The 25,070-nt window shown below is 33.1% G+C and overlaps 1 protein-coding gene across 2 annotated transcripts in view; it reads left to right on the top strand.

Moving 5' to 3' along the window:
* LOC125071282 (inverted formin-2) overlaps positions 1-25,070 on the top strand; it is an 88,481-nt gene that overhangs the window by 57,203 nt on the left and 6,208 nt on the right. The window contains exons 4-13 of one of the 2 annotated variants that reach the window (XM_047681457.1): positions 19,104-19,212; positions 19,718-19,798; positions 20,261-20,420; positions 20,611-20,644; positions 22,588-22,726; positions 23,138-23,317; positions 23,532-23,652; positions 23,914-24,089; positions 24,486-24,590; positions 24,703-24,863. In XM_047681457.1, the coding sequence (XP_047537413.1) occupies positions 19,111-19,212; positions 19,718-19,798; positions 20,261-20,420; positions 20,611-20,644; positions 22,588-22,726; positions 23,138-23,317; positions 23,532-23,652; positions 23,914-24,089; positions 24,486-24,590; positions 24,703-24,863 (1,259 nt within the window). In that variant the 5' untranslated portion in view covers positions 19,104-19,110. Of the gene's footprint in view, positions 1-19,103; positions 19,213-19,717; positions 19,799-20,260; positions 20,421-20,610; positions 20,645-22,587; positions 22,727-23,137; positions 23,318-23,531; positions 23,653-23,889; positions 24,090-24,485; positions 24,591-24,702; positions 24,864-25,070 lie in introns of both variants that reach the window. The other variant, XM_047681456.1, reaches the window with a different exon arrangement.

Raw genomic sequence — 25,070 nt, forward strand, 5'->3', positions numbered from 1 at the left:
GAGTAATATTCCTATATAGTATATATAATGTTTTTTTTTAAATGATATTTCATTTTTTTTTGCAAAAATGCCAAGCTATATGATTAAATACAGACGTAATTTGATTGTTTAACATTTAAAATTTTTTTTTTAAAAATAATTATATTTGTATAAAAATATAAAAATATAAAACTAAACCAAAAACTAGGAATGAATCAGCGACCCTATGAGCACGTTCCGTTTCATTAAACATTTGATATACAGCATCATACTGATACATATTAAAACTCGCTGATCGATTAACAAGTATTTTTGCAAGGCAATTAGTCTATTTGCATACCTGTTTGGCTTGTAATGTGGCGTTAAATGACTATTAATGATATCACTTAACAAAGGATTAAAACGTGTACCATAATGTTAAGATAAACATTTAGTTTGACTGACTTACTTACGCGGAACTCACAGTTAATATATTCCTGACTAATATTCCTAACACTGAAGACTGAATTTCGAGCAAGCTCAAACTTGTACGTGTTTAATTAAACTCGTGCTCAGCGGGGATGGAATCGTCACACGTAAAACCTACACGTCGGATGAGAAATCAGCTGAATATGCTTTTAAAACGCATGAAGTGTGGTGGAAACTCGAAAAGAGCAAACTTCAACTCACAGAACTATATTAAAATTCGGTTACTTTTCTATTGTAAAAGGAATTATTATGTTATTTGCCGAGATGGCCCAGTGGTTAGAACGCGTACATCTTAACCGATGATTTCGGGTTCAAACCCAGGCAGGCACCACTGAATTTTCATGTGCCTAATTTGTGTTTATAATTCATCTCTTGCTCAGCGGCGAAGGGAAACATAGTGAGGAAACCTGCATGTATATAATTTCAACGAGATTCTGCCACATGCGTATTCTACCAAACCAACAGCAGCGGAGTGGAATATGCTCCAAACCTTCTCAAAGGGAGAGGAGGCCTTAGCCCAGCAGTAAGAAATTTACAGGCTGCTAATGTAGGTTAAATGAATAAAATGCAATACTTTTTATTGAAACACAGATTTACATGTTTAAACTCCGTAACCGGTTGTGAACAATACATGTTATAAACAAATTATACGTTTATGGTATATTGTTGTCTCGTTGTCGTGAAACTAACCCATCAACGAAAATATCGCCAATGAAAATTTGCTAACTACTTGAATAACTTTGAAATCCTCTCCATCGCAGAGTTTAAAAAAACTGCGTCGAAGATTGGTTATGGGGCTTTTTGCAAGGCCTTCTGGGTAGGTTAAACAGCAATGCTCAATATTGTTGTGTACCGGTTTGATCTTGATCTAAGGAATGGTTAATATTTCTTATACCGACACTGTCGGTGGGGACCACATACCAGGTGGCCTATGTGCTCATATATACATAATAAAAAAAACTTATTATAATTTTTATATTTATTTTGATTATAATTTTTAGCTCGCATTGTATAAATAAATATGGCATCCAAAAAATAAAGTTTAATAATTAATAAAATACATTCAATAGCAGCCCTATTCCCTCCCTAGTAGCAAAACAATGGGCTCTTGTCCATCCAAGAACCGTTAAACTCGGAGTGCTCATTGACCGCGATGCGTCACTTCGCTGATTATGGTCAAGCCAAACGACCTCTGGCTGAGGTTTCGATTTTACTGATAAGAGATATCGGCGCCATTGATAAAGACCTAGTTTATATACAACATAAACATATAATTTATACACTTATCGTCGTATCTGTACAAGTTTTTTTCTATTAATTGTTGATTTATTATCTCTACAGGAGTTATAACTTAGTTTTTTTTTTTATTAGCTTCATAAACATTCGTTCTTGTTTGTATTTTAAGTAACACGTATATGTCAATTATTCTTCAGTTAAATATTTTATTGCTGTTAATCGTTTAAGGGTGAATGAGTCTGTGTGAGAGTGTCAGACTAACATTTTATATAGATCATTACTAGCGCAAAACAAGGACAGCAATAGCTTATATTTAAAACCGTTCAAATAACCTGTGGATAAATTACTCGTCTGATTTATTGAGAGAAAGAATAACAATTCGTAGTTCGTCTATCATCTGGCGTCTCGATCAGCGGTTCAATTCGTCTGGCAAAGACCTTGGCTACCGGTTCGTTATGCAACTAACCCACTTTACGATGGCCTTTGATGGAACCAGTTTAGGGGTCCATATGAAAAATGTTGAATATTGACGTTGTTTGTTTAGACGTTGATTTATTTTAAGACTGACAAAGCTAGATGTACTGTACTAAAGTTGATTTTATATTTGCGTATACTAAACTGATTTTGATATAGTTTCTCGTTATAATTAAGATATGCAATGTTTGTTACAACAGAGCCGAGGTGGACCAGTGGTTAGAAACGATGATTTCGGGTTCAAACCACTGAATTTTCATGTGCTAAATTTGTATTTATAATTCATCTCGTGCTCGGCGGTGAAGGAAAACATCGTAAGGAAACCTGCATGTGTCTAATTTCAAGGAAATTCTGCCACATGTGTATTCCACCAACCCGCATTGGAGCAGCATGGTGGAATACGCTCCAAACCTTCTCCTTAGAGAGAGAGGCGGCCTTAACCCAGCAGTGGGAAATTTACAGGCTGCTTATGTTGTAACAACAATTCAATATAATTAAAATTAATCAATTGTTGATTTATATTGAGTATTAACATTGTAGAAAATAAAAATATTTGTATACCTAATTAACACAAGGAGTACACTTACTTTGTAATAGTCAAAGTAAACTTTTTCACCAGTTTGTAAAAGAAAATATTCTTCTTAGGTCAGGGTATTTTCGTTATCTACGTCTTACAACTCAACTCTGCAAGCTCAACAAATTATCAATATGGTATATCTACGTCTTATACAACAAAGTCGCTTCCCGCCGTCTGTATGATCAGATATTTTAAGCTACGCAACGGATTTTAATGCGATTTTCATCAATAAACAGAGTAACTAAAAATTAAGGTTTACAGGTATATTATAATGCAGTAGAGCGGAGAATTTCTACTTCCCTAGCCAAAAATAAATGATTTTGTATTTTTTATCATGACTTATCAATTCCCTGGTATTTTAGGTAAATGAGTAACACTAGAAAACACTATGAATAAACTTGCGTTTCATACGAACTAACATTAGCGTATGTTCCGTCGGAAAATCCCTTCGATAAGAATACTTAGAATAATTTTACACTAGAAATAGCGTCATTAACATCGTTCTATTATGTGTCATTGTTTTCACTTAGTTCAGACTAAGGAGTGAGTTCAGATTTCGTCGTATTTAAGCTGCACTTATAATGTAATTCTAATTTCAACGAAATTCTGCCACATGTGTATTCCACCAACCCGCATTGGAGCGGCGTGGTGGAATATGCTCCATACCTTCTCCTCGGAGGGAGAGGAGGCCTTAGCCCATCAGTGGGAAATTTACAGGCTGTTAATGTAATGTAATAATAAAATATGTCAGACAAAATATTGGGCATGGCAGTCTATCCCAATGATTTATTCGGTGGTAAGTCTTGGTGCAAGCCCATCCACCACCAGGGTAGATACCACTTACTCATCAAATTAGCCTCCGCCAAACAGCAATATTTAGTATTGTTGCGTACTGGTATAAAGGGTAAGTTAGACAGTGTGACATGACATCTTAGTTCTCAAGGTTAGCGGCGCATTGGCGATGTAAGGAATGGTTAATATTTCTTAATGCACCAATGTCTATCGGCAACGTTTGAGTAACGGTGATTTACTATAACTTTATATCTATATTAACTAAATAGAAATCCTATAACTTCTTTAATATACGGCTTTCTCCTCATACCAAAAATTTTAGATCAATGTCTCTCGCTAGCCATGTTTACATGCAAAATTGACTCTCACATACATAATGTGATGACAAATAAATAAATAAATTTGGAAACCTATATCAATATCCAATTCTAGCAATCCATAAAGATAATATTGTTATCTTTTACAGAATTTATCATGTTTCATATGTAACTCGCATAATACAACTATATACTCCCAATATGACATTAAACTAAGCCTAAGGTGTCCATTGGTTGCGTTCACTATCTGAAATACCAGGTGACCATGATATATACAGTAATTATTTTAATTTGTTATCTAGTTGCGCGCCTTGGGGGTACGCGTATGCCGTCATACTCCCTATCCAGCGCCGCGTTCAACTCCCTATCTGAGTGCTTGGCACGTATACTATTAAAATACATTTCTTATACTAACGAAGCTCTTCGTATTCATCCTGCCGAGCGTCCTGTGAAGTTCACTTTTTTAATTATAATACCATATAAAATTATATATTATTAAAAAAAAAAATTCACCACCATTCACCCGATTGCGATGTAACTTTTGGGATGGTTCTGCACCCGTGAAAGTTCAAAGACAAAAATATAATAATATTTTTTTTAAATTAACGTTCTATGTAGTAACTAGCGTTATCACGTAATAACGTTAAACGCTACAATCTCCCTGGAAACATAAGAGGTAAATCTGATCTGTCTTCCTCGATGTATCGTTGCAATCCTCTGTATTTGCGTCAACGAGCTATTTCCTCGCTACAGTCAATGTATTAGTTACAAGATAGTCTGTCTGTACGTAATGAGCACTGTGGGCAGATGAAACTGATATCATATAAGTTCAATGATCCGAATAAAACACATGTTAAAGATATTTGTGTTATTAAATATATGTAATTGTTATATTAAAAATCATTTTTAAGGCTGACTGACTGACTGATGCATGCAAAGATTAAACTATAAGATTTAGATATTTTAAATTTTAAAGATAACTTTATTTAAGGGGATAATATAAGTATTAAGAATAAAAACAAAATTAAAACGATCACTATAATTATATATGTTATTTTTCTAAAATCTAAATATTGTTTATTTAAGGCTCGGTTCGGAATATCGATTCTGTTCAGAAGAACCGGACACAACTCATAACTCATTTCCAACAATTTACATGTAATTAAATATAATTAAATTATTATTATAAATGAAACAGCAATGATATATATAAATTCGGATTACCTTGGGGTGATTAATTACGATAAAATTGTATTAAGTCATGCGGAAGCAAAACATTACATAACTTTAAAAATGATGGATACAGTGTCAATCAACATAAAAATTCAATTTAAAATTAACATAAAAAAATAACGTTATATTTTTTTCTATCCATAATAACGATAAAACGATTACAGATAACGGTAGTTATTTTTATTGTTAATATCATTGTGATGGATGTTTCATATTATGCATTGTATCAAATCCTAGCTTAGACAAAAATCAAATTTCAATTCGATGTAATAAATAGGAAAGAGATGTATTTAATACAACACATTATCGTTAAGGCAATCAGGACACTGAGCACGAGAAGAAGCATGTTTGAGTAGGTATATGAGTAGGTATGTAGGTCTGTTTGTAATATTAAAATAACCACGTTTTACTAAATGCATATGTATGTATACACGGTACATATACCTAAATAACATTTTTTTCAAATTTTTGTCTGTCTGTCTGTCTGTTTGTTCCGGCTAATCTCTGGAACGGCTGGACCGATTTTGACGGGACTTTCACTGGCAGATAGCTGATGTAATATGAAGTAACTTAAGTTAAACTTAAACTTTATTTTAGAATTATATGTAAAATAATAATCACGCTTTTTTATTAAATTCAAAAGCGCACGAAGTCGCGGGAACATCTAGTATAATCTATATCCTAATACGAAACAACAATACTTTAAATTATGGTGGTCCGGTTTGACGGGCGACGGTCATTGTAACGACAAGGGACATAACGACTTAGCTCCCAATATTAGTGGCGCTTTGGCGATGTTAGCAATAATCAATATAAAATAATTCAAACAACATTAATATCTATGCTAAATGATGACCACTCACATCAGCCCTGATAACCTATTTTCAATACTAATAAAAATAAACATATATGATACAGTTCAGTTAATAATCATATTTGAACACGAGTAAGTCTCATAAACAGGCAATTTAATTTCGCTCATAATAATATTCATTTATTAAAATTACAAAATACAATTTCCAGTCCTTCTTAATACGCTAATCACAGATATGGAGGAAGTATAGTAGTGTCGTGTGACCAATAAGGGCATGTGAGTGGACCTGTCGACCCCACCAAATTTGGGGGACCTTGTATAAAGGCCACGAAATATAAAAAGGGGTATAGGGCCGTGTATCACTGACTAACACTGGCTTTGTTAAATTTAAACGAAATATTAATCTTTCTACTTTTAAATATATTCTATTTTTAAATAGCATTCTAATTTTAAATAGAATTAAATATATTGTGTATTTCCTTGATTCAAATGTCATCTTACAAATATGTATAATTCTACTCACACAGAAAGGCGCGCCCCTCGTAACATTATCGGTATGCATTAGTCGAGTGATGCATGTGTTTACAATATGTCTTAGTGTGTGTGAGTCGATTAAAATGAAGTTAAAGTAAGCAAAAAATACAAATTTGATTTTATAATTAAGATTAGTATGATAATTCAACGTGGAGGGGCGCGCCTTCGTGGAGGATAATACTATACTGTGAATCGTAATTTTGCAATTTGTACGTGAACTTGTACGCCAATTCTACTAACAACTTCTGTTACCTACGGACAAATACCAACGCAGCAAAAAACAATTCTATATTGGCTTTTGTTTTTATGTTTGCTGTTGTAGGTTAGGTTTTTTTTTTAATATGTTATAAATAAATAAAACCTAGGTTACGTATCTAATCTATAGCCTATTGAAGTAGGAAAAAAAATAAGCAAACTTTAAATTCACGTTTTTCATGCGATTTGCTAATAAATGAAGTGTTTTTTATAGAGTAGCGTTGCTCTTATGTAATGTATATGTGAGTAAAATCGTAAATAAAACGCATTCATTCAATAATTCTTAGTAAACTGGTATTAGGAGCGACCACACATGGCGACCTTGATAGACTTGACTATCGATCGTAGCTGTGGTATAATTATACGAAACTGGCGCCACGGTAGCAGTCGATTAAAGTACTGTTAGCAGCAGGATAGAGAACGGAATATGCGCCGGAAATTCCATAAAAATTACGAATTGTATAGACTGTAGTAATGAAGACTTTTTTGTATGTCCTTCTCATTTTTTTTTTATATTAAAGTACTAATCTTAGCTAATCATAATTATTGAATAAATGTACGTTGATTTTATTGTAGTGATCTATAATTGTGTTTTTTATAATAATTTACGTGGGCAGAAAATGGTACTTATGTTTTTTTTAGTAGGTAGGCGGATAAGCAAATAGGCGACATTAGCGCTGTAAGATACATTAGACATTCCTTACATCGCCAATGTCCACCAATCTTGGGACCCAAGATGCTATATCGTCTGTGCTCGTAGTTACTCTAAGTCATTCACCATTCAAATCGCAAAAAAATAATACTAAGTATCGCTGTTTAACGGTAGAATAAAATAGTTTACTTATGAACTTTTACAAAGCCCTAGCAAAAAGTGCTACAAACAATAGACTACTCATTTTTGGCAGCGGCTTTATCTAGGTATGAGGTAGAAGTCGAGGTAGCATGCTAAAGCGATCCTGTGGTGTCCGCTGAATAGACGGAGAAGGTACAGCTTGTGTTTGAGTGAGTATTCTAGTGTGCTAGGGCGCATTAGCCGTCCTGGGCACCGGCGAGCACCCCCATTTCACGTGGGGGAATGGGAAAACAAAACATGAGGTAGAAAAAATATGAGGTAGAGAGTTGTTGCTTTGTTTGCGTTTCCCAGTGTAACGTAAAAATTCTCAAGAAGAAACTTTGTAATTAACTTTACAAATAATAGTATTGTCTACAGTACATATTAATTAACTGCTTACGATTCCACACCGTAGTCGAAATAATAAGAAATCTCAGCAAATGCGTATATTAGACGTTTACTAATGACCTTATAGAATTAAAATGAATATTTATGAACGTCTCCTGGTCAGGTGTAGATATCAAGTGTTCACGAGCATGAATACGAAACGCTATTACATGAGTCAGTTTAATTGTTATAACATCGCCTTATAAGGCATCGGATCTGAGATTTCAACGAGAAGATTATTCAAAAGCAATTAATTTATACTTTATGTCCTGTAACGGACGTTTTAGATGTTCTTTTTTTAAATATATTATCGAAAACTTTAATGTAACAACATATGCTTAATAGTGATTAAATTTATTGTTTATTATTAAATAAGAAGCAAATGTGTTAATGGACCACCTGGTAAGTAGCCACTTTAGACATTACATACATACTAATCGCGTTGCAGGTGATAGGTAGTAGTTGATACCTGCAAAAATGAGCAAAGTATTAAAATATAAGATAAAATTAATACCCGATCTGCTAGGATAGGTCATAGTCTAACCGATACGTTCAGTAGTTTTCTGGTGATTAGCGAACAAAGAAAAATAACTTTATATATATTTATATAGATTGATAGACCACTTCTTATACAGTCCATACATTTACAAGTCATACATACAGCTTTACAATACAGCGATACAAGGTATTACTCTCCAGCGAAAAGAGTGTTAAGGAAAAGGTTCCTCTCTGTAAGGCGTACAGGACGTATTATGCAGATTTACTCGTAATGTTGTCCATCTTCCCCGAACACGGTGTGAATAAATTCAAATAAGTACCGACAATATCCAATGTGCCGTAACGACTTTACCTTTTAAAAAATAAAACTTTATATCAATAAAATATTCTTATTAACGCTTGACACGTAATACGTTTTTTGTTGTGTGTAAAAACATCGAAACATACGAAGCTTCGGTGGAACAAATTGAATAATATGAAATTAATTGAGGCAATAGTCCATAGATCATAATATTCTATACACGAACATACATGATAAATAAGACCTAAGAACGTAACTCCGTAGAGGTGGCATACGCATTAATTGTACGAAATAATAAAATATTTTATACTGAAGACTTTTAAATTATGGAAAGATCTAATGCCTAAAAATGAAAATCGAGTATCAAAGCTATAATTTTAGCATAGTCTGTTGCATTTGCCACTTTTTCCAAGTAGAGGAAACCTTCATAAAGATAACTTGACCGTGACCGTTTTAATTCGAATTATTTATTTAAATCTTCCCCTAATACTTTAATGACTCTAATATACATTTATTCAGTACAAATAATAATAAACATGGAATTGAACGAAAAGGGAAATGTTAGTAAACAAAACGTTTCACTCCACGAGCGCAGGAGTGGAGGGAACAAACAAACGTTGACCTTTCTCTTTAAATTACTGCGACGCACTGATTTGTATTTTTAAATTTAGAAGGAACTAACGCGGGAGGAATGTGTTTTCGATTCGCACTGGACGTCGTCGCATTCGTTTGGGCCTTAAGGGTGGCAGGCTAGGCATGGCATTCTATTCTCACGACTATACGCGCGATCAAACCACTTAACCGAATTTGATGAAATTTGATATGATGAAATCTTAAGTTTTAAGTAAGGAGTTTTATGCCTAATACCTGAATACCAACCCCCTAAAACGCAAGATCTACCAAGCGACAACTAGCTATTTATATTTGCATCACAACTTATCACGTGCTAGTCCTCCATGCAGGGGCAATTCTACTAACATATAAAGCTTATAAAACGTTCACGATTCTATACCGATCTAAGGTAAACTTTTCTTTTTTTTTAAATTAACCTGAACAAAATCGTAACTGTGGGCCGATTCTACTTATTAATACTGTTATACAAACCCGATTGGTTTGAGTAGGTTTTAGGTATGAAAAGTAGCCTATTTCCTCGTTTGGAAAACAAATTTATTTCATATCGACCTCCGTGGTCGATTAGTGTGTACACCAGTTTTCATGGGTACGCTACTCTGAGTTCCCGGGTTCGATTCCCGGCCCCGGTCGACGTAGAAAAAGTTCATTAATTTTCTATGTTGTCTTGGGTCTGGGTGTTTGTGGTACCGTCGTTACTTTTGATTTTCCATAACACAAGTGCTTTAGCTACTTACATTGGGATCAGAGTAATGTATGTGATGTTGTCCAATATCAGATTTTGATTACAATCAGTTTAGAGATTTAAACGTGATACCGTAATTAGACGGATAGACAAACATAGGTATTTCGAATTTATTATATTCATGTAATTAAATAATTTATTTTCTTAATTAACAGTAGGAATAAATCTGAATGATAAAACAAAAATTATATTCGCTAACAATAACCAGAAGTTCCTAAGAGTTTTTAAGGTTACGAATTAAAGTCACCAGCCCCTCAGTACGAAGACATTGACTAAACATTACCCAAGCGTGTAGGCGTTGATTAATTTCCTCAGAGTTTTTATATAGTCTTTAATTAATGTGTTACCAACCTTGATGGGTAACGTGTCACGCAAAATGTTTGTTTTTAAACGGTTTTAAAATACTATTGTTTTTGACTTGTCTGTATATATAAATACATTGTATTTAACTAATTTAAATAGTAAACAAATTAGTCAGTTAGTGGTGTTCATTTGGTATTCGAACTAGCAATCTTCTTAAGATTCTCGTGTTTTGATCACTGGGCGATTGGGACTGAAAGCTTAAACAAAGCCTCCTTTACCACGAGGTATACGGTGGGACACTCAACCACCACAATACAGAAAATGTCTCGCAATATAATAACAAAATGTATGTTTTGTTGAAGATTACTACCGAGCTCATCAACTTTGTCTTAAATGATATGCTTCGGGATGACTACAGATTCACTCATAATTTAACAGTCAGACGGTGACGCGATTTTGTGATGAATCATCCTAATTTCATACATACGAAAGTAACTATTTTGGCAGTGGGACTTTGTGATAGGTAACAATTTATTATTCACATATTATATCTCAAAACAGCAATATTTAGTATCGTTGTTTTGAAGGATGAGTGAGCCAGTGTAACAACAAGTACGAGATACATAACATCTCAGTTACCAAGGTTCGTGGTACATTGCCGGTTCGAGGTATAGTCAATATTCTGATACATGTTATGTGCAGTAGTGCTCGTTTTTTTTTTTTTAATTTACATTACAGTATATTTATTATAAAAGTATAAAGTAGACATGTTAACAAAATACATATTAGAGTATTAAACATTAAAACCTTAATTTTACACAAATAAAAATTAAAAAATAGTTACAGATCACTTTATATCAGGTGGCCGTTGAAGTAGCTAAAGCACTTGTGTTATGGAAATCAGAAGTAACGACGGTACCACAAACACCCAGACCCAAGACAACATAGAAAACTAATGAACTTTTTCTACATCGACTCGGCCGGGAATCGAACCCGAGACCTCAGAGTGGCGTACCCATGAAAACCAGTGTACACACTACTCGACCACGGAGGTCGTCGTTAATAATAATATAGTTACATGAGACACCTATAATATATCCTCAATATTATCTTGAAACTTTGATTATAAAATAACCGAGTTAGTGGAGTTTAGTAATAGTGTTTAGTAAGTAAATGGACTCGACATCTGTCAGTTAGTTACGCTTGCGAAAATTATTTAAATTTTTGTTAGGCAAGCATTCGGTTCTCATAGTTATATACCAAGCCATTTACCTTATTATATTTTTATATAACAGTAGTTAACTGGTTGGATATATCTAATATATCTTATCTATTCTAAATCTTGGATTACATAATATATAATAATTAATTTGTGTGAGTCGCTGGAAATTCTATCTATATATATAGTTGTTTAGTTAGTATATGTATAGTGAGCTGCATTGGATGGGCAAATAGGAATATTAGTAATCCCTTAAAATGAGGCATCAAAGTAGAAAAAAGTTAGAAGCACGAAAATTAATTTATATTGTTTCATATAATTTACTTCGTAAGGCTTTGTGCAAGATTGTCAGGGTAGGTACCATCCACATCACATGATGTTGTCCTGACCAATTTCGTTAACGCCAGCCAATCTCAGGGAAGACCAGCCAACTACGCAATAGTACCTACACGAGTGTGTCAGATTAAGTAAGAAATAAATAAATAATTAGACGTTACAAACAAGGCTTACACTATGTATTGCATGTTTTAATCAATTCTGTAAAAATAATATTTTAATTTAAGTTATTTTTGAATTGTATTGATAACATTGATATTAAATAAGAGGGTACTTTGACATTTCTGTTCAATATTGTGAGTCACGTGATTCGTAGTGAGGTCTATATAAGTGATGGAAGCTCGGTTCAGAACACTTTAGTTGGGACTACGACTTTTTACTATTCACTTTGATCCTGGACCAGCAAGGTGTTAACAATTAAGGTACGATATAATTTTGTGATATAATATAATTGTTATTGCTTGTTAAATTATTGATGAATAGTTGAAGTGTCTTTTTGTAATTATCAATATCAATATACAAAGTTAGTATTATATATACAAAGTTAGTATAATTGTATTTAACTAACATGATTGTATTTTTGGATATTGGAAAAGAGTAACTACTGAGTTTCTTCTCGGTAGAATCTACATTCCGAACAGGTGGTAGCTTTACCTTTAAATAGTTTGATAATTACGATTACTACATCTATTATAATGGCCAAATAAATATTTGTGTTTCATATATAATCTTTTATTGTCTTATAATCTTAAAATATATTAAAATAAGAAAGAAAGAGAAATTATTCTTAAAATATCCTGACATAATGTATTAAGGCTGTTTCTCTTATAAAAAAAATCTAACAAGTGCAAACACAAGTGCAGTACCTATTCCCTCAATCTAATAATCCGATAGGACGGCAAGTCCTATACGACCGGATTGAGTTCAGGTGTTCAGTTCAGTCCAACGGCTTTACAAGCTCTAAATATATAAAAACATTTTTATTTACAACTAAATAGACCAATAAAAAAACAGATCGGTGCCCTTTTCTCCTCTGCTTGTCAATTGTTTACTTTTTTTATTGATATTTTTGGACTATATATTATAAAATTATATGTCATAATAAAAAAAAGTGTGTTACCATCCAGCTCCATCATCAGATCAGCACCATATTGCATTGTCACGGGATTTACACATGTATGCAAAATTTCAGCTCAATCCGTAACTGGGATGTTAATCAAACTTATTTTACAAGATATGATGAGAATCGAATCGGGTCAGGCGAAACTAAATAAAATTAACGACTAACTTCTATTATTTCATACCCTAAATATTGATATACCAAGTAATAAAAATTAATTAACAGTTGATATTGACTTATTAAGCAGAACGCTTACTTCAAACATTCTAGGTATTATATGGCTTGTGTTACATTAGTCGGTATAAACAATTATGAGTAAGCGTACTAATATTATGATAAGTTTTAGACATCTGTCCGTCTGAGAGTTGCAAATCAATATTATATATATAGTAGAGTAACTAAAGTCTCCTCTTCTTTTAAGGACATTTTGCAGTACTCCGATCCAAGTTGGTGGATAAACATGCAGCAGAAATTTATTGAAATTAGACATGTGCAGGTTTCCTAACGATGTTTTCCTTCACCTTCAAGAAGGAGATGAATTATAAACCCATAAGTATACGTTTTAATTAGCTAGATAAGTTAAATGATGAACTAGGTAACCGTCACGATTTCGTACCTGTAAAATTATTACAAAGTTACTGAACGATATTGTGTGAAATAGTTTGGGTTAAGATTTATTAAATTTAATCATTTTAATTTTATCCTTATTCATGTACCTATGGCCAACTAAAAAAGAAAAAAATCCAAATAAACAACTTTTGATATCGAATTGCGCTATTATTGGTCGTGGGGTGGACGAAGTTGTTATCGTTACTTTGGAAGTAAAATGAAAATGGATATAAGTAGTTAATTGGAATAGTGACGTATTATAAATAAAGATGTTATAATCAAGAACTGTTAACAGTGTATAGCAGAACTTTTAGCAAACTGCATGGAATACGTAGATCTAAGGTTTGTTTATCTCAATTCTTTCTTTGATTGGAATGTAAGATGCATTAAAGTAACATAACCTTACTTTTATTGAAACCATAAAGAGCTGAGTGTTAAAAGATATTTATGCTATGAGAGGAAATATTTTTTCGCGTATTATATGGCGAAGTACAGTAAGTCGGGTGTTGGCATTCATGGAACGCGTGGGCCGACAGCCTTCTCTAAGAAATGCGGTCCAAGTCATAAGCGTACGAGTTTAAAACGACAAACGACTTTTATTTTTAATACGAATTTTTAAACCGAAATAAAGTTAGTGATTATTATAAATAAATTACCTACTGTTTATATTTATAAAGTTGTTAATTGAATAAGTTAATTTAATTATAAATGTCCACGCCGGTACGGACGACGCTACATAAGCCCTGACGCACATTACCTCTTAAAAGATTATTAAATACTGTTAATTGTATTGCTAGTTTGATGATAAATTCAATTAAAATTAATATACCATCTTATAGTAAGAGGTTACCGCACTACAAGATATGTCCCTCGTTCCTGTTTTACCAAATTGGAGAATTGATATTTGATTGGATTGGGGTCGTTATCCCCAGGACGTACTTGCACTTAGCGCGACTACTGAATAAATGAAGTGACAAAATTTACACTTAGCTAAACCGGGTAATATATTAAATAATTATATTATGAGGTAATTTATATTACATATCTTGTAATATATGTATGTATGCTTCTATGTGTGCTATGATAGTGCTATGATATTAAGTTGTACTGTGTACATTCAAGTAAAGTACGATATATTTTACCCGCTTACGTTTACGCCTTGTAACGGATAGAAAGAATCGTTATGTTGCTCGCATTGGCGGTAAGGACGACCGGATAGCGAAACTACGATGAAATTTAAGAATTTACGATTATTTTGTAACAGGAAATAAATTGTTGTCTCAGTTTATGTAATTATTTAAATCTAATAGCATTTATCGACATAAAATTATAATTAAACAGTAATTATTTGGAGTTAGGGCACCTTTGATTAGATATTATATTTTATATACTACTGATCTGTACATACATATATGAGCTTAACACGGATTCGTACTATTTTTTTCGAGATGGCTATACGTAAACAATTACATATTTCGATATAATGAGTATCATCCCAAATAGTCTCGCTTCCCAATAATTGGTCATCATCCATAGTTTTTTAAAATAAGCATTTCAAGGTCATACCGAGCTATTTACAGTAACTCGAGGTCTTATTTATACGTCGCAGGCAACAAGTTTAATTAGCCTTTTAATTTAGTAAAATGGCTTTTAATTAAAAGGCTAATTTAACTAGTTGACTAGGACATATACAAACCTATTAGATTACTCAGCTTATTACGATTATGGAGGAAGCAATTATAGACGTTTTTTAACTGATGATTGTCAATTAAAAAAAGTTTAATTTTATTTTTATGATATAGTAAGTGGACGAGCAATTGGGCCACCTGGTGGTAAGTGATTACCACTTCTCTACAGGCAATGGTGCTGTTCGCAATATTAAACATTTCTTACAACGCCAATCCGCCACCAAACTTGGGAAATAAGATATGTCCCTTGTGGCTGTAGTTACACTGGCTCACTCGCACACTCAATACAACAATACTGGGTACTGCTGTTTGGCGGTAGAATATCTAGAATATCATTACATTGATATATAAAAATCTGAATTGTAAAAATATTAAAAGTCTCATTAGCAGCCCGTAAATGTCCCACTGCTGGGATAAAGGCCTCCTCTCCATTTGAGGAGAAGGTTTGGAGCATATTCCACCACGCTGCTCCAATGCGGGTTGGCGGAATACACATGTGGCAGAATTTCGTTGAAATTAGACACATGCAGGTTTCCTCACGATGTTTTCCTTCACCGCCGAGCACGAGATGAATTATAAACACAAATTAAGCACATGAAATTTCAGTGGTGCCTGCCTGGGTTTGAACCCGAAATCATCGGTTAAGATGCACGCGTTCTAACCACTAGGCCATCTCGGCTCTTAAAAGTCTCAATGTGTTTCAATATAATATATATTTTATTTAGATAACTAGACGATATTGCTTTAAGAAATACGTTGTTAGATGAGTCTCAATTAGAGTAATTATTTAAATCATCGAGCAATGAAATGTTCCTCAAAATGAACAAAGTATGCGAACTTAAAAAGGTACACGCAAATGTAACTGTTGTCTTTTTTGTCTGGAGGTTTACTTTGTTCTAACGTGGCCATGTCCGTTCTGCTCATGAGATCAGATATTATTTAATTATTATGTTTTTTTTATTTTATTTTTATTTATAAAAATACAAATTTCTAGATGTAAGTATTAGTACGTGAATGGATACGTGATTATTTAGTTACTAGCCGAACATGCGGCTTTACCTGCGCGAAAATTATAAAATTTAACGGTACCGTTGTGAACTGTCAATCGTTGTTATACACTATAAAATCGGGTAAATGTCGTAAATGTACAAAATAAACTAACGGACAAAATAACCTTTTTTTATCATATCAGTATCAAAATATACACTTTAAATTTCGTTGTGTAATAAAAATTTTAACACCTTATTTAACGACCTGCCATTTTTAAATGTAAATTTAAACTGATAAAGTCAATTTGTAAATTGAAACATTTTTGGAAATGTAGCGAGTCCTTATCTCAAAATTGACATTCAAATAGTTTTTATAAAACATCCATAAAATACAAAAAAAAAAAAACTTTATCAAATGTGTCTTATACACATATAATGTCGCTTCGCTTAGCATAAATTAGATTTTATTGTATTTTTTTTTAACGTATCGATTGAGTATTACGAGCTGAATATTTCGAACGAAACAATTTCGAATTTGTACTTCGTCTTTACTATTAGAAAGATTTTGACTAAAATATCTTAATAAGTATATTGATTTGATTTAATATATGATAAAAATTAAGTATGACAATTAGTTGATTATTTTATGTTTGCAATTCTTCAGAAAGCATCATTTCAACCATCGGTGTAGAACTTAAAGCGGCGTTATAAAAATTTTTGTAAGCAAAATGGTCTCACAACACGAACGTTAGTTTGGTTAGCAACTTTATTAAGACTTAAGGAAGCAGTATGACATTTACAAGCTATCATCATAATCCATACTAATATAAATGCGAAAGTAACTCCGATTGTCTTTCTGTTAGGCTGTAACGCAAACTAGACCAATGTTGATGAAATATGAATACGAAGCAAGCGTGACCTCTAAAGTTGAACGAAGTTCTGGAAGATATTTCGTCACAAACTGAATATAACGCAAACGATCCCGCGGGTACAGCTAGTATCTAATATTTATTCACACCAGCATTGCAGAACTATCGATAGTTTGAATATCGATAGTTGACCTCGAAAACTATTCAGGATATCGAGATTATTATCGATAGTATCCCTAGCTCTCTGTAAGCAATACTACTACTACTACTTGGTAGCAGCGATACTATTGATACTATCGATATTATCGATAGTTTTGGACTGTCAATAGTTTAAGTTAAAAGTAATGGTTTTTGCAATACTATCGATGGGCAATACGCTCATGGGGCTACACGTTGTACAGCTATCGATTCTATCGATACTATCGCTAACACCTTAACTATCGATAGTCTATCGATAGTGGACTATCGATATGCAACACTAATTCACACGTCTACACTCATTGAAATCAGAACTCTTTAGTCATTTTGCATTCATGCTTCTCTTCCGTCATTCAGTCATTCCTCGGTATCATAACCTTTCATTCGTCTTGTCATAATCAATCATTCTACCACATAAAAGTCAGTGAAGCATTTTATGTATACAGTATATTAATATTATTTATTGACTTTAAAATTGTCTCTTGACATTCTTTTATATCGTGTTAAGACTATCAGAAAGTTACAAATTCTGCGTATCTTTCGTATGTCTGTCCGTGACTTAAAGTCTATACGTGGCTTCTAATCTACTTGACCAAAAAAGTTTAAAACGATACGTATATTGTGCGATGACCTTATTGAGGATATAATTAAATGAATTCTAGTTTAAGGGGTTCACACAAATTAACGAAAATTTATTTCAAAATGGACGAGTATGCCAGTGTAACTACATGCACAAGGGAACTAACATCTATACTCTATTGCAACGATAAGAGGAGAAAAGCCAAATAAACAACATTTGACAGTAAATTGACATGATATCATTGGTCGAGAGTTTGATTAATCTATGATATTCAATATGGAGTTGCGAGAAATATGGTTTTGAACGTCGACGAAACTGTTATCGGAATTTTGGAAGTAAAATTAAAGTAGAAATAAGTAGTTAAGTGTAATAGTCTTGTCTTATAAATAAATTAATCATTAACTCTTAGCTGAGTTATCAGCAAATCGCATGAAATACGTGAATCTAAGGTTTGTTTATATTTTTTCCTACTTCCATTGGAATAGGCTATAAGTTCACAGCGCCCGTAACGCCCCGACGATGGCTGGGTTTGCGTCTAAGTTGGATACATAACGTCATTACATAATATGTTATATCAAAGGGGAATATTAAATTGATACACTTTCTTTAGAAAGTCCATACAAAGGGACGTTGCATACAAACGAAATACTAACGTCTTTTGTGTATTGCGTGACGTCGCACTGCGCCAAGGGATCAGCGTTACGGCCGGTTGTAAAAATGAATTAATTTTTGTTATTCAACATAACAATGGTAGAGCGGAGATGGCCCATTGGTGTAAACACGTGAATCTTAACCGAAGATTTAGGGTTTAAATCCAAGCAAACTCCACTAAATTTTTATGTGCTTTATTTATATTTTCTTTATCGCAAGACTTAATAACGTCGCGAGAAATCGTACATGTGTCAGATAAAATTTGCCACGTGTGTCCAACATGTAAACAAAATAAATTCCAATCCAATGCAATGTATACTCTGTTGGTACATAAATAAATAAATAAATAAATAAATTATTATAATTATTTTATAAAAAAAAAATAAAAACTATATTTGAATTAACAAGTTCAATTATCAAGAGCAATTAATCCAACTATAATTCTAAACAATGAATATTTTGTTCACAGAGCAAATATGGAGAGTAGAGTGGGTCTGGACTATATCGTGGAGCACGCTGAATATGCTGGGAAACTTGCAGCTGCTCTCACATCGCCCACTGCCGCTGTTAAAAAACAAGTAAATTATGAACGATTTATTTGTTAGATAAACCTTCAAACATCATTCTTTTTCTCTTATCCCGTGTATTTAAAGTCAGCAGATAGTGAAAAGTGCACGAAAGTAATTGGCAGATTTATACGGTAGGCTGCTTGACGTCATCCCTTCTGGGTTTTGCTATTGGATGTTTAGCCGCTATCAAACGTGTATCTGGGCAGCTAACGTGCTGGATTGGTCGATAAGATTAGCATATATTTCCTTACTTCGTCACTCACGGATTAAGTTGTAGCTTTATGCTGACACCACAACTCATCCAGATACTTTTTTTTATCAATAGTTTTTGTCTTATTAAATTTTTGAGTCTACAATAAAATTTTATTTTATTTTAATTATCAAATATCTTATACCCATATATATTTTACATTAAAAGTTCAAATCGCCTCATACGTTTAAAATGTCTTATAATATTGTTATAAAAATTAATTTCTATCGTTAAGGTTTTTTCAAATTATATATAATTTTCCAGGTTTTCGAACTCCTGTCAGCTCTGTGCGTTTATAACGCTGATGGCTACGCAAGAGCCGTGGACACTCTCGTCAGATACAAGGTTAGATTGATTTTGTAATATTATCAATAATAAAACAGAGCACTCTTGGTCGTTGGAAATTGTTCAAGCCCGTCGTGGTACCACCCACTTGTCATATGTTCCACCGCCAAGCAGCAATAAATAATATTGTTGAGTCTGTAACTAGAGGTACGAGGGACATAGCATCTTAGTTTCCTAAGGCATTGGCAATATAAGGTACGGTCTCATACGGCGCCAATGTGTAAGGGCAGTTATTCACCTTAGCTATAAAGAAATAACTATAACAAATAGAAGCTAAAACATGTGAATGTTAAGATAAATATCACAGTTTCAAATGCCCAGACCAGCACGAGGAAATAAAGTCACTAATTCCTTGTTTTCAAAGAAGTATCTTATTTTATTATTTAACTTTGCTTTTTTATTCCTCTGTATATTATATTTAAGTCAATGTTATAATAATGACGTGTGATTTATCTTATATAGGTTCTCAAAGGTGACCGTTACCGCCTCAGTGTGGTGGTAGAGGAACTGAAGAACGCTACCACCATCGATTACAAGACCGCACTCGTGGCATTCATCAACTGTCTCATCATCTCCGCCCCTCGCTTACCGGATAGGATTCGAGTGAGGAATGAGTTTATTGGTGAGCATATACCGTGACTTAATTAAGTATTTTTAACTTTTTTCTATGTAACTTACACTCAAAATTAGTATCTTGTGTTTTTGAGTGAAGAACATCTAGAGACATTTGTTGTATAAAAGTAAAATAGAAAATTGTTTTACAAATGACTTAATTTATAATTATTGATTTCGAACTATTTTTTTTCTTACAGGACTTGGACTGCTTCCAACACTTAGTAACCTAAGGTAAGACGTGAGTCCAGTAACTATTTGTAGCGATGAGTGCAAGAGGAAAGCACACTGACCCAAAATAAATAGGACTGAGAAAATAATGTTGATGACGATTGAACTACTAAAGTGACTAAATGTATTTAGTATTAAATTATATATATAATATTATGTAGAGTGAATTACATTTTAAACCCCAGCACGACCATAAAAAGTAGAATACAAAAACAATCCGACTCTAACAGTAATATTTCATTGTTTTTTGCAATGAAATTCGAATACATCGTCTTGGTAATTTAAAACAAGATGGTCGTGACTCAAGTACACTTTTGCTTCATCATTATAAATACGTTTAAATAACATAACTAATGCGTTGTTACTTTCTTGAAGACTATAAATCAAAAATAAATTCCGATTAAAATGCCTTAAAAGTATTTTAGGTGGTAGATTTTTTTCTACCAAAAAATTTGCAGAATTTAAATTATTAGTATTAAAACAGTTTCGGTATTCATAGTGCATATAGCTTCGATATATTAAATAGAAACATATGGTCTTTATATATGTATATAGTGGACTTCATTAGATTCTGTACAAAGAAAAGTAATTTAATGGTAACTATATAAACTATCTAAAACAAATAGAAAATTATTCTGAATTTTAATGATAATATGTGTTGCGGATTTTAAGAAGCATATGTCATGAGTGCTTGACCGTTTTTGAAGAACATTTCTTTAATATGTGTACTTAATCCCAAATTTCTTAATTTCCTTTTATACCGTTGGCTAAACGATATTTGTACGGATAGTTCGCTTTCACAGAAAAAAATATCTGCCATTCAATTTTAAAGGAAATCTAATTATTCGGGTATCTGTCGTTATTTTCACCACTTAGACGACGTCTAAGACTAATTACGAAATGTACCTGAATTATTCAAGGTATACTAATAGTTAATAAAATAATGGCGGTGTATATATTTAATATATTTTAAGAAGTTGGAGCTAATGGGCCACCTGTACTACCTTCGCCCTATTTCAAGTTCCGCTATTTGCGGCGAGTAATTGACAAATTATTTTAATAACGTTGTTATTCTTAATGAAATGTTTGAAGCAAATCGAACATCAAATAAAATTAGACGTATAATCAATCAATGATCTCAAGTCTAGTGTTTTGTAAGAGAACAAGTTAAATAAAGCAATCACTAACTGGAAACTTAACTAATAGATGCAGCGGCCCACCGAATTATTTTAACGAAGCAGACCTATTAGTCAACTGAAATCTTAGTCCAGTAACGAAACCGATGTTTTGCAATGAAACATGTTTCTGATTATCCGTATTACAATTTTTAAACGATAAAATTATCAATAAAAACGACTCAACTGATAAATAAAGAAATTTATTTATTTATTATAAAATTAAACAAGATGTAAATTTTATAATCATGATATTCGCCAAACATTTGGATCAAACCCGTTCACATTTAGTTACTTGAATATTATTTTAACTAATTACAACATTTATGCTAATAATTATCGAATTATGTTATTTATAAAATTATAATGGTTATAGTAATGATTATCTTTCCACATTTCCTTTCAATTAAATTATATTATATTAAACTTGCCAATTACTTGTTCCGGTCTAAAGTCTGAAGCTCTGTGTCCAGCGAAACGACAAAAAAGGTTGTGCGTGGGCAAATCTGTCTCGAACCAAATATGGCGAGTTGGAATTATGAATAATCTTACGCGGATAACAGAGCATGATTCGTTTAATAAGCATTTTATATAATATGTAAACATCATCAGCGTTTATTTAAATAGATCCATTGATTAAACTGAAACTACCATTTAAAATGGTCACTAGATTTTATAAAAATCTTATGCTATGAATTTTTGGTGTCTTGGTTAAATTGTGGGTATTTTTGATTTAATCGATGTAGTAAGTTTAGAATTTTCTGTTTTCAGGCATGAAGCTGCCAGTCATCCAAACCTTGGCGTGCAACTCGATGTTTTCGAGGAGCAGAGAGAGAGCGATGAGGCGCAAGGCCCCGGTGGTATCAACCTTAACTCACATTTGGATGTTTTTTACGCTATATTAAAACAGGTAAAATAATCGATATATTTTATATTTACTATATTGTTAATATGAATAAATATCCATACTATTGTGTTTTGCTAGTTAGTTGTCTTAATTGTTAAAATGACTTTATTTTCTTGTTAAGAAAAGTTATCTTTCTGGTATCAAGCGATTATTTTCAACTGCATCACTTTTAACATACTAATACCCTGCATACAGACTACAGCAGTGTTACAGACTATCTCAGTTCCCAATGGTGGCATATTGGCGATGTAAGGATTGCTTAATATTTCTTGCAGTCAATGTCTATGGGCAGAGGTGACCACTTGCCATCAGGTGGCCCCTTTACCAATAAAAATAACATAGAAGCTGTTTAGGTTTAAATGTACAGTGCGATTTTATCTTAACTTTACCTTATTGTAACCATTTTTTGTCCAGGTATCAGACACACCCCAAGAGATTCCATTCTTGAGCATACTCCAGCACTTACTTCGAATAGACCCCAAAGAGCCAGTCAGTGATATAGTTTGGGATACAGCTGAAACATTAGTCCACAGAGCAACACTTCTAGAAACGAGGGAAGATGCTGCGAAACTCCTGCGAGCGCCAAGTGTCCAGGTAATTGTGAAATTTCAGCATTTTAGTGACATTGATAGATTGTAAACAAAATTCCATAACAACTAAATTCACTTATTGCTTAAACGACAATTAAAACAAATAATCAAAAAAAGAATGAACGATCTTTTCAACGTTTTCAAGGTGTATCAAATATATTGTTTTGTTGAATATAACTTTGCCCATTTCATTGAAATTTAAATAACGGCTATTTCAGGCTAAAATGGGCTGCACTTGTCAACATAGAGATATGGCAGGATCGAACCGTAAGCAAAGCTTGCAAAGAGCGTTATCACCACCACCACCACCGCCACCGCCGGCCCCTGCGCCGCCACCTGGTAAATTGCTTATTATATATTTATGTATATTTTATAGTTATTTATCAAAAAAATATTTTTTGAAGTCATTAATTTCTACTGGCGTAGTATATCTATAATAATAAAAAAAGCGTTAAGTAAAGTAATAATATTACTTAATTTTTTGATTATTCATAATTATTTACGATTCTCTCTTTTAAATATATTTATTTATTTTTCATATTATATGAATAATTTCATAATCAATGAAAATTACAGCTATACCTCCACCGTTACCACCAGCTCCACCAGCTCCTCCAGCCCCACCGATACCGCGCGGTGCACCCCCTCCACCGCCACCAGCAGCCCTCTCACCGCCACCACCCCCAGCGCAAAACATCAAGTTACCACAACAAGAGATACCACTACCGAAGACAAAGATGAAGACCATAAATTGGAACAAGATACCAAATAACAAAGTTAGTTTTTATTACAATTGGGAATAATCACTCTTAATTTATAGAGCCGATATATAAAAGGCCTTGATAATAAGAACAATTGAATTAGAAACAACGGGCCCAATAAATTCCTTCCATTAAACAAAGCTTGTGTTTGATGTAGCGACGAGAATAAACCCAAGGGGACAGGATCGATGCTGAGATTTCATTGCGAGGCAGCCCACAAATCATTGAGCTATTGCCGCTATGATATATTTTTTAAAAGTTTTGCATAGTGCATAAAATGTCAAAAAAACATTTACATTGTACGACAACAATTTATATTATATACATTTGAGGACCTCATTGAAAAGTAAATTAAATGGTATTAAATTAAATAGATGCTTAATTTCTTTTATATCAATAATATATTTTCAGATTATTGGCCAAAACAATATTTGGTCAATCGTAGCGTCGAGTCACAAGCATTCACCAAAGTCGGAACTAGACTGGAGCGAAATTGAAGGACTATTCTGCCAGCAGGTATTTATTTATAAATCTTTTTTTGTTATTCATAAGACTTTACCTTTAGGATTCTTTCAGCAAAAAAAACTAACATGTATTATGATTTAAAAATTAATTACGGTAATTTCAGGTACAACCTCCAGGTTCCGCCGGATCATCCCCACGTCTCGGGCGAAGTCCTATATGTGACAGTTCCGGGGAAAGGAAGCCGAGGAAAGAACCTTCTGAAATCACACTTTTGGATGGAAAGCGTAGCTTGAATGTCAATATATTCTTGAAGCAGTTTAGAAGGTACTATAGATTTCAACTGATTCATATTTTGTTGTTGTTTTGGTTTTCCTAGCTTATATTATATACTTTATTATTGACGACCTCCGTGGTCGAGTAGTGTGTACACCGGTTTTCATGGGTACGCCACTCCGAGGTCCCGGGTTCGATCCCCGGCCGAGTCGATGTAGAAAAAGTTAATTAGTTTTCTATGTTGTCTTGGGTCTGGGT

The sequence above is a fragment of the Vanessa atalanta genome, chromosome 19 (assembly GCF_905147765.1).
Source record: "Vanessa atalanta chromosome 19, ilVanAtal1.2, whole genome shotgun sequence".
Classification (NCBI taxonomy): Eukaryota; Metazoa; Arthropoda; class Insecta; order Lepidoptera; family Nymphalidae; genus Vanessa; species Vanessa atalanta.